Raw genomic sequence first — 11,529 nt, 5'->3', positions numbered from 1 at the left:
TCTATTTTACTCTGACTCAGTAGCAGAGCTCAGCTACTGATCTTATACGATGCTAGCCACCAGCACCTCACAAGTTCAGCATTAATCACAGCTTTCACAGTTGAATATTGTTCGGACACTTGTCTGGCCTTGGACTTGAAGTATTGTTATTTACACAGAATTGCTGTGGAAAGTGAAAACAGCAAGAGGTGGGGGCAGTCTTCCTCTCAAACCAATGCCGAACTTCCACAACTGACATGGACCAGTACCAACAGTTTCAGTATTTCCAGGTACGTCAAAACTTTGGCAATAACAGAGAAAGGCAAAGACAAAGACAAATTTGTAGAGTGGAGCTGGCATGACAATGGAACCTCAACATGGAGAAAAGTGAGGTGACACATTTGCACCTGGAAGAATCAACCTGGTCATGCCTTGGAAAGAGTGTAGGAAAGGAGGGGGGGGGGGGGGAGGGATTAGGAAAGGGCTGGGCACAGACGTAACATCACTACAAAGTATAGTAACCAAAAATAAAGTGAGGATCCCTAGGGGAATTTCTGGAAGGGGATAGAATTGAAAGGCATGTTGGTTCTATTCCAACTTTGCAAGTCAATATGAAGTGAACAGGTGTGGTGAAATAGCAAAACAGGTGTTTAACGCTTTGAAGAGAAGACTGAAGTGACCAGTCATCCTTTTTTTTAAATGAAAGGAGGCCAGAACCAGGGACCATAATCATAGCTCAGCAGCAAATAATAAGCTTTAGAGGTTACGATGCAGAACAAGCTGGCTACGGCATCAGTATATACAGTGGGGAGCTCAGTTAATGAAGCAACTACAAGCTCACATACAAATATCATGACATTTTACTTAAAGGTTTAATTGAGAAAGTCCTTTCCCACAGTGCAGCCATATAATTAAGTGAATTTAAGATACCATCTCAAGTAAACTCATGCTCCTGGCATCTTCAGAAACCACGCAGAGTTAGGGTTGTCTCCCCAAATACTCTATGCTGCTGTTGCTGCTCTGGGTGAGTCTTTCCCTGTCTATTACATCAGCAGATCAGCTAGCTCCCCCTTTATTACATCCATATTTTGTACTTGCACTAGGCAGCAGTTTTACACACTAGCCCATCTTCACATCATACACTGACTAGGCTGTCATTTTCCTCTCCATTCCCAGTCAGTTCTGCCATCTTATAGAATAAACAGCAAGTGACTTCCCAGACACCAGGGCTCAAGACTGAGGTAGCCCAGCTTCCTGGCCAAATTTACTAACTTCCACTGCTGCCTGATGCTAACAGGCCCACCATCGCAAACCAGAGATTCACTGAGAACCGTTTTCACTTAAAGGTACAAGTGATGTAAAAAAAAATTTTTTTAAATTAAATTTGGTCCAAGAAATAGGAAAATACAAAATATGACAACAATTAACTAATTAACCAGGGAGACTGCTGGTCACAGCTTTGAGTCATAATCACAGTAGACAGTCACTGTTCATGGGAAGATCTGAAATGAGTGAAGCCATTCATTCTGTTCACCCAGCAGATCGCAGTTCATAGCTTGCCTACGCATAATACACCAGGTCGATCTGGGGTGATATGGCAAGTGAAAGGAACAATATCACTCTAAATTACTACTCTTTCCTTCCTGTTCAGCCAGCTGTTGAAGACGCTTAAGATCTTTCAGGACCTGGGGATTATCTTCTAGTTCGTCGTGGAGCGATCTGACTATCTCTAGATGTCTGTAGTCCTCCCGCTTCACAAGGCTACGCACCACTTGCAGACACCTCTCCTTTAGTGTGTAAACTGGATGGAAAGGAAAACATTTGAAAACACAATGTAACTCAATATTCTCAGTGACAATTTTTATTTTTAAAAATAGTAAAAATCACATTCTTATCAAACCAGATAAACCTTCATATTACAAACCTTTCCAGTCAGTAGTATGACATGTTAGAAGAGGTTACCTGCATTGTGGGAAATAAATGTGCACACAGCAAGTTCCCATGAATATTAACATAATAATACCCCACAAATATTAATGTTTTGGTCTCTTGATGGATCGATATTGTTCGGGACAACATGGTGAAATTCCTTCAGACGGATGGTGTTGCAGCATCATTTATGCCCTGGAATGGGCGTTAAACTGGTGTCTGCTAGACTTAGAAGTGATGATGTCACTGGACCAATTAAACACTGATGGCTTGCTCTAATGACAAATCCACATTTGGAAAGTTTAATTAAAACAGAGACACAAGACGGAATCTAGAGCAACAAATAAAGCGCTGGAGGAACTCAGCGGGTCGAGCAAAATCTGTGGAGGGAAACAAGAGAGCTGATATTTTATGTCAAGACCCTTGTCCAATGCAGATTACTACTCTTCAGTCAGAGGAAGGGTCCTGACCCAACATATCAACTATCCATTTCCCTTCATATTGATGCTCCCTGACACACCGAGTTCCTCCAGCAATTTGTGTTTTTTTTTTAAAACTAAAATGTTTAATTTTACTGGATATGGACATGGCCGTCTTAGCGTTGATGTATAGCTTTTCACCCAAACGCTTTTCTCTCTGGTAGCCTGAACTGTTCAAACTTTTCCAAGATAATGCTGCTGTATGAGCTTAAATTGGTCACTAAAGCAGGAAGGAGTCATTCAATATACAGGGCATTTCTTACGATTTTAATTACGAATTGTCAAAAGCCTCTGAATATGAAACAGCTTCTTCCTTGTAGCTGAAGCCTTTGGAAAAAATAAGCTCAGGTCCTGAATGGAGTGTCAGTAGGCAAGTACTATGGAGATATTGTAGTTGGAGATTTTCATTGGGATCATGAATTCCTAAACTGCATTAGGATTAAAGTTTTAAATATTGCAGTGGTTGTAAAGATTAATAAATCCTGAAGCCCCAATGAGATGTGCCCAATGCCCAATGAGATGACAGCTAACGCAAAAATAGCTGGGTGCCTGACAGAGATAATATTTAAATCTTTACTGTCTATAGGCAAAGTACCAGAAAGCAAACTGGAGAATAATTTGGCACTTAAAGGACTTAAAGGTTAAGTCTGGTAATCTTGGTCTGTGAATCTAATATTAATAAGGAATTTACTGGAAAAAAAATGCCTGAAGGACAGGATTAATGTACACCTGGGAATGTAAGGAATGACCAACATGGATTTGTGTGTGGAAGATCCTACTTGATAAATTTAATTGAGTATTTTTTGTAGGGATAACTAAATATATTGATAACGACAGTGTGGTTTACATGGACTTCAGCAAATACTTCGATAAGGTTCCACACGCAAGGCTGATCCAAAAATTATAGCCTGGGGATCCAATGCAAGATGGCAAAACTGACCTGTTATGGGAGGTGGTGATGAAGCATTGCTATTGTGATTGCTTGTATACCACAGGGATTAGTGTTGGGATCAATGCAACACCCCTTACAGTTTGCTTTTTAAGTTAATAATTTGTAAATTATGATTAAGTTTTCAATTAATTGCCGGTGATGTTGATAGTGAGGTAAGTAGTATTGAGCTACAGAATAGTAGTGTAATTTGGGCGGAACAATAACAGTTGGAATTTAATCTTGATAAGTGGGAGATGACATATTTTGAGGGTTCTAACAAAGGTAGGATATATATCATGAATGGTAAAGCCCTAGGAAGTATAGTTGGCCCTCCTTATTCGTTGGGGATTGGTTCCGGGACACCCTGCGGATACCAAAAAACATGGATGCTCAGGTCCCTTACTTAACCTGTCTCAAGTGGATGGAGCTTGGGACCCGTCGCCCGCACTGTTCCGTTGATGGAAAACAATCATGATTGAAAATAAAGTGGAAATAATAAAGCGATCAGAAAGAGGTGAAATGCCATTGGTCAATGGAAAAATGTTAGGCTACAGTCAGTCAACGATTGGAACAATTTTAAAGAATAAAGTGAGAATAATTGAGTATGTGAAAGGCCCTGCCCTGATGAAAGCTACAATTATTACTAAGCAACACAGTGGTTTAATCATTGAAATACATACATTTAAGTGTTTTATATGCATAGAAAGGTAAAATATATACTATATGCTAAGACAAATGTTTGACTGACACTAAGTAATACCAGACATACCTGTTCGGACTTCCTTATAATACCTAATGCAAAGTAAATGCAATGTAAATAGTCGTTATACTGTATTGTTCAGGGAACAATGCTCAAACAACAAGGGCTGGAGAGAGAACTTCCAGGTTTTCCGCACATGCAGAACCCGCGGATGAGGAGGGCTGACTGTATTTGAAAACAAAAGGACTTAATGTTCAAGTCCAAAGATCCCTGTAGGAGGCTGTACAGAGAGATGAGGTGATAAGGAGGTAGAGCTGGGGCTCCCAACACTTTTTATGTCATGGAGCCTTACCATTAACCGAGGGGTCCATGGACCCCAGGTTGGTAATCCCTCTCTGGAGTATAAAAGCAGTGAGGTCTAGATACAATATGATAAAATATCAGTTATGTCACAGCTGGAGTACTGTGTGCAGCTTTGGTTGGCACATTATAGGAAGGCTCACATTCCCCTAGGGAGGGTGCAGGGGTGATTCACTAGAATGTTTTGGTTATGAAGAGTCCGGGCCTGGGTTTTTTTGGAGCACAAGACGGCAAAATGTAATCTGGCGCAGATGTATAGAACTATTGGAGGTAGATTGTGTAAAACAAAAATCCCCATAGCAGTGGTGTCCAAGCTCAGAGGGCAGAGGCTTAAGGTCAGGAGGTAGTGGCTTACAGGAGATGAGAGGAAGAATTTTTTGGATATAGGGGGTGAATGCAATCTGGAACACACTGCTTGACTGGATGGTGGAGGTAGAAATTCTCACAGCTTTTGAGAAGTATCTGGAAGACAGCTCGAATTGCCAAGGTACAGAAGGATACAGACTGAGTACTGGTAAATGGAATCAATATTTGATGGCAAGGCAGGCTAGGGAGCCTGTTCTGTGATGTGTGATTCCAATTAGGAAATAATTAAAATATTATTAAGACTTATTGCAGCTGATTACCTGGTATGGTGATCTTAACTATTATGTATTGAGGCTGGCCAATCTCATTCACCTGGCCTGGGGGGGTGAAAAAGACCTCATGGCCATTGACAAGGAGCCTGTCATCGGAGATCGCATCACGGAACATCCAAGGGTGACCTGAGGAAGAAAACAGCAATATTTGGAAGGGTCGATCCTTTCCAAAGGCTGGAAGGAGTTGCCTGGACCTGAAGCATTATCTATTTCCCTTTCCACAGGACTGGCTGTTTCCAGCATTTTCTGTTTTTGTTTGTGAGTAACAGTATCAGTGAACAAGTTGACAAGGTCACTTAAAAAATACAGGAGAAAACATTTTAAATGGACTTCTTGAAAGCAACAGCAGATTAAATAGTAATCCCAAAGCAAATGACTGTTCCTAACTCCAAACCCAGCTGCAAGTGCTGAACCTTCCTCTAGAACAGGGGTTCCCAACCTAGGGTTCACAGACCCCTCAGTTAATGGTCAGGGACCAAGGCATTTAAAAAATTTGTGAACCCCTGCTCTAAAAGTCTGAACCATGAGCCCCAATCTACCTCTCAACCCCAACCATACTTATAACTCTCCACAGAAAATCTAGCAAGATTCCCAAGGCCAAGATGTATCCACAGTGCTCAAATCAATTTTAGATTTCTTACCCCAAATCATCTCAGATCCCACAATATTGCCATTATCTCTGACCCCTTCAACACCCAACCAACCCCCAGACTAGCTTATTGATCCCAGTCCCACCACCCTGACGTCACCCCTCCACCCAACCTGCATGATCACAGATGAACAACCTGTTGACCCCGGATCCACACTGAACCCACCCGTTGATCACGGAGCAACACTGGGATGCAGCCCCACACTCCAACATACCTGGACCGACTCAAGGACAGCTTATCAGATTCTTGAATAGCCCTCTTGTACTTGCAAACAAAGTGTAGATTTTGAAGCTAAGAGTCTTTCTCATCGTACAAGGGGTGGGGTCCATAGTTAGTGATCTGGCACTTTGTTTACCTGCACTGCACTTTTCTGTAGGTATTACGCTTTATTCTACATTATTATTGTTTTAACTTATTCTAGCTCAATGTACTGATTTGATCTGCATCATCAGTATGTAAGCTAAACTTTCCACTAATAGCTTGGTGTGTTATCAATAATAGAACAATAACAATAGCTTACTGAGGTCCTCTAGCAATATGTGTGACCCCAGCTCCAACCCCGACCCCACCTCAGACTCAGACCCAAACCAAAATGTCCGAGCCAAACCACTGCCCCAGTTCCCATCCCACTCCAGCACAGAAGCTGGTTCCCAAGTAAGGGGAGAACTAGCGTTGGGACACCCATGACCCGGGAGTGGGGAGCGGGCCGCTCACCTGTAAAGGTGTTCATCTTGCGGCCGCTCTGCGCTGCCATCACGGCATAAGTCTCAGGCAAGCCGCGGTAGTTGATCCAAACCGGCTGGACGCTGCGACCTGTGCAGTTACAGAAGGTGACGAAGGAGCTCTGTCGGCTGTGATGGGAGCGGAGCCAGTTCACACCGGCTACCGCGTCAGGATTCCCAATCTCCGGCATCGCTTGTAGTACAGCGCCGGGCCTTTGGCCTTCTAGAGTCTACGTTGTCGAAAGCAACAGCCGGCCCCCAAATGTTTTGATTGGCTAATTCCGTTGTCAATCTGTGAGTGAGCTATGATTGATAGGTAGTTTATTTAATTCGTAAATTCGAAGTCATGATTGGATAACTTTCACATCAATCACAAGGAAAGTTTAAAAACTCCGCCCCTTCGTTGATCGTCCAGGCTTGCAAATTAAGTGAAATTTAGCCGGGCAGATGTTTCTGGGATCTGTGCCGACTGATTAAGGAGTAATGCCACATGAAACCATTTGGAAGGTGAAACCGTCAAAGTTTTGGGTACTCATTTCTAAAGAAGGTTGCAGACATATTGTCCAGCCACTGATGTTGCCTGACTTAGGTAACCACACGGATAGAATTTATAACCACAGCAAGGTTACTGAGGAAAGGTTGAAAGTGATATGCACCATACGCAGGCAAATTGGACATCTTGGTCAGCATCGATCAGCATTGGGATGAAGTGCCTGCTCTGTGCTGTATTACACTGATTCTGAGTACTCACAGCAATTTGTTTATAGTTCCTGTTTTTGTAACGTCTGTACTGTTTTTATTTTTGTTTTTGTAATGACTCATTTGGTCAGTCAGTCAGTGTTTACGGTGCTCAACCAATTCTTAACAAAACCATTGAATCAGCAAGTGTCAAGAAACCTCACTCACAGCATAGTTAGTCCAACATATTCAAGACTTGTAGTGCACACCAGCATATTCTCCAACCACTGGATGTCATTCAATGCTCCTTAATTCAGTTTTTATATGAATTTAACTTATACTGCAGTACAGTATAAGTTTTCTTGTAAACTCAGTCATATTAAAGGGTGTTAGTAAGTTTCATTGGAGTGCAAGAAATTTGCTAAGGCTTACTGGGGAGAGTTTAAACTAGAATTGTTGGGTGGTGAGAACCAAACTGAAGAGACTGGGGAAGAGGAGGTGGCTCACAAATAGAGAAAACTTGTAGACAGTGTGAGAGAGGGGATAGGCAGGTAATACGGAAGGGACACGTTCAGACCGAAGGTTTGAGATGCGTCTATCTTAACACAAGGAGTGTTGTGAATGAAGCGGATGAGTTTGAGTGTGGATCAGTACTTGGAGATATAATGTGGTGGCCATTACAGAGACTTGGATAGCTCAGGGACAGGAATGGTTACTTCAAGTGCCAGGTTTTAGATGTTTCAGAAAGGACAGGGAGGGAGGCAAACGAGGTGGGGCGTGGCACTGTTGATCAGAGATAGTGTCACGGCTGCAGAAGAGGTAGACACCATGGAGGGATTGTCTATGGAGTCTCTGTGGGTAGAGGTTAGGAACAGGAAGGGGTCAATAACTTTACTGGGTATTTTTTATAGGCCGCCCAATAGTAACAGGGTTATCGAGGAGCAGATAGGGAAACAGATCCTGGAAATATGTAATAACAACAGAGTTGTCGTGATGGGAGATCTTAATTTCTCAAATGTCAATTGGCATCTCCCTAGAGCAAGGGGGTTTAGATGGCATGGAGTTTGTTAGGTGTGATCAGGAAGGTTTCTTGACACAATATGTAGATAAGCTTACAAGAGAAGAGGCTGGACTTGATTTGGTATTGGGAAATGAACCTGGTCAGGTGTCAGATCTCTCAGTGGGAGAGCATTTTAGAGATAGTGATCATAATTCTATCTCCTTTACAATAGCATTGGAGAGAGTTAGGAACAGACAAGTTACAAAAGCATTCAATTGGAGTAAGGGGAATTATGAGGCTATCAGGTAGGAAATTGGAAGCTTATGTAACCCCCTGGGTCGCCTCAGGCTCGCTCAGCTCGTTCTTGTCTAGGGGGAGCAGCCTTCGGCCCCGCCAAACTGGGTAATCAGCTGGTGTGGATGCTGTGTGATGTCCCCGCCTCACCCAAAAACAGACAGTACACCATATGCGATTAAATGAGTACAATTTATAAAGGTTACTATAACTAAGTGATTAATAACGATACAGTATATATGAAGAGAAAATTAAAGAAAAGGCGCCAAACTTATCAAAGTCCAAACCACTTCGTGCACAGCCGTTGGAGCTCAATTTCTGAAGTCTTCTGGCCACCATTCGATCCCCTCCGAACTCCTCGACTCGCAGCTCAGGACCCTCCGAACTCCTCGGACTCTCCAAACAGCTCAGGACCCTCCGAGTGGTCAACCAAGCACATCTAGCTTCATTCCCCCCCCCTCGGAGAATCTCCCGGCCTCGGACCCCCCCTTTGGGGTCCGATCCTCGCTCAGCTTAGAGCATTGCGTCCTCTCTCTCGACCCCCTCGCGCCGATCTGCCCAAAAGCCCGTCAACAAAAGCTTACAGACTCAGAAGAAAGAACATTAATCCCCATTTGGTTTACAAAGGAATACCATTCTCGTTATCAGTAAATTAGCATTCCTGCTAGTTAACAAAAAAGAAGAAACCCTCTTTACACTTAAATTGGAAACAGATGTTCTCAGGGAAAAGTACGGAAGAAATACGGCAAATGTTCAGGGGATATTTGTGTGGAGTTCTGCACAGGTACATTACAATGAGTCAGTGAAGTTATGGTAGGGTGCAGGAACTGTGGTGTACAAAGGCTGTAATAAATCTAGACAAGAAGAAAAGCTTACAAAAGGTTCAGAAAGCTAGGTAATGTTATAGAGATCTAGACGATTAGAAGGCTAATAGGAAGGAGCTTAAGAAGGAAATTAGGAGAGCCAGAAGGGGTCATGCGAAGGCCTTGGTGGGCAGGATTAAGGAAAACCCCAAAGCATTCTACAATTATGTGAAGAGCAAGAGGGTAAGATGTGAAAGAATAGGACCGGAGGAAATAGCGGAGGTACTTAATGAATACTTTACTTCAGTAGACTGAAAAGCTTGAGCATGTAGATATTAAGAGAGAGGATGTGCTGGAGCTTTTGGAAAGCATCAAGATAGATAAGTTGCCAGGACCGGATGAGATGTACCCCAGGATACTGTGGGAGGCTAGGGAGGAGATTGCTGAACCTCTGGTGACAATCTTTGCATCATCAATGGGAATGGGAGAGGTTCCTGAGGATTGCAGATGTTGTTCCTTTATTCAAGAAAGGGAGTAGAGATAGCCCAGGAAATTTAGACCACTGAGTCTTACCTCAATGGTTGGTAAGTTGATGGAGAAGATCCTGAGAAGCAGGATTTATGAACATTTGGAGAGATATAATATGAATAGGAATAGTCAGCATGGCTTTGTCTAGGGCAGGTCATGCTTTATGAACTAGACTGAATTTTTTTGAGGATGTGACTAAACACATTGATGAAGGAAGAGCAGTAGATGTAGTGTATATGGATTTCAGCATGGCATTTGATAAGGTACCCCATGCAAGGCTTATTCAGTCCTATTATATATATTATAATAAGGCTTATTATAGTGCTTTAACATCTTTAGACTATTTTTACTGTGCCCATAGTCTTTTTTATTAATTATGCTATTGTTTGCACTGTTGTAACTATATGTTGTAACTATGTGGTTTTGTGCAGGTCTTGTAGCTTTAGTTTTTGGTCTTGTTTGTCTGGTGGATTTGGAGCTCCTTTCCGGGAAACGCGCTAAGACGGTAGCGTGATATTAATACGCAGCAGCCTCTCCGGACTCTGGATTGGGGATTGCCAAACGTTATGTGGATTTTCTAGTGTAGTCTGTTTTGTCATATGCTTTTGTGATATCATTCTGGAGGAACGTTGTCTCATTTTTTAACTGCATTGCATTTGTGGTTTCTAAATGACAATAAACTGAATCTGAATCTGAATTGAGAAAGTAAGGAGGCATGGGATCCAAGAGGACATTGCTTTGTGGATCCAGAACTGGCTTGCCCACAGGAGGCAAAAAGTGGTTGTAGACGGGTCATATTCTGCATGGAGTCGGTGACCAGTGGAGTGACTCAGGGATCTGTTCTGGGACCCTTTCTCTTCATGATTTTTATAAATGACCTGGATGAGGAAATGGAGGGATGGGTTAGTAAATTTGCTGATGACACAAAAGTTGGAGGTGTTGTGGGTAGTGTGGAGGGCTGTCAGAGGTTACCGCGGGACATTTATAGGATGCAAAACTGCACTGAGAAGTGGCAGATGGAGTTCAACCCAGATAAGTGTGAAGTGGTTCAGTTTGGTAGGTCAAATATGATGGCAGAATATAGTATTAATGGTAAGACTCTTGGCAGTGTGGAGGATCAGGGGGATCTTGGGGTCCGAGTCCGTAGGATGCTCAAAGCAGCTGCGTAGGTTGACTCTGTGGTTAAGAAAGCGTACGGTGTATTAGCCTTCATCAATCGTGGGATTGAATTTAGGAGCCGAGAGGTAATGTTGCAGCTGTATAGGACCTTGGTCAGACCCCACTTGGAGTACTGTGCTCAGTTCTGGTCACCTCACTACAGGAAGGATGTGGAAGCCATAGAAAGGGTGCAGAGGAGATTTACAAGGATGTTGCCTGGATTGGGGAGCATACCCTATGAGAATAGGTTGAGTGAACTTGGCCTTTTCTCCTTGGAGTGAAGGAGGATGAGAGGTGACCTGATAGAGGTGTACAAGATGATGAGAGGCATTGATCATGTGGATAGTCAGAGGCTTTTTCCCAGGGCTGAAATGGTTGCCACAAGAGGGCACAGTTTTAAGGTGCTGGGGAGTAGGTACAGAGGCGATGTCAGGGGTAAGTTTTTTACTCAGAGAGTGGTGAGTGCGTGGAATGGGCTGCTGCCAATGGTGGTGGAGGAAAATACGATAGGGTCCTTTAAGAGACTTTTGGATAAGTACATGGAGTTTAGTAAAATAGAGGGCTATTGGTAAGCCTAGTATTTTCTAATGTAGGAACATGTTCAGCACAACTTTGTGGGCCAAAGGGCCTATATTGTGGTGTAGGTTTTCTATGTTTCTATGAAATAGAACTAGGTGATT

At 42.9% G+C, this 11,529-nt stretch overlaps 1 protein-coding gene across 1 annotated transcript; it reads right to left on the bottom strand.

Annotated features, from left to right (window-relative positions):
- Positions 1 to 464: 464 nt before the first annotated feature.
- vhl (von Hippel-Lindau tumor suppressor) lies at positions 465 to 6,661 on the bottom strand. The gene is made up of 3 exons (XM_059944430.1): positions 6,381 to 6,661; positions 5,005 to 5,142; positions 465 to 1,780 (listed from the first exon to the last, which is right to left on the bottom strand). Exons 1-3 carry the CDS (start codon positions 6,577 to 6,579, stop codon positions 1,596 to 1,598), a joined length of 522 nt encoding a protein of 173 aa, XP_059800413.1. The 5' UTR covers positions 6,580 to 6,661; the 3' UTR covers positions 465 to 1,595.
- Between the last annotated feature and the right edge of the window lie 4,868 nt (positions 6,662 to 11,529).

This window comes from Hypanus sabinus, chromosome 19 (assembly GCF_030144855.1).
Source record: "Hypanus sabinus isolate sHypSab1 chromosome 19, sHypSab1.hap1, whole genome shotgun sequence".
Taxonomy (NCBI): domain Eukaryota; kingdom Metazoa; phylum Chordata; class Chondrichthyes; order Myliobatiformes; family Dasyatidae; genus Hypanus; species Hypanus sabinus.
Note: the sequence above shows the minus strand (reverse complement) of the source record. Positions and strands in the feature narration are given on the sequence as shown.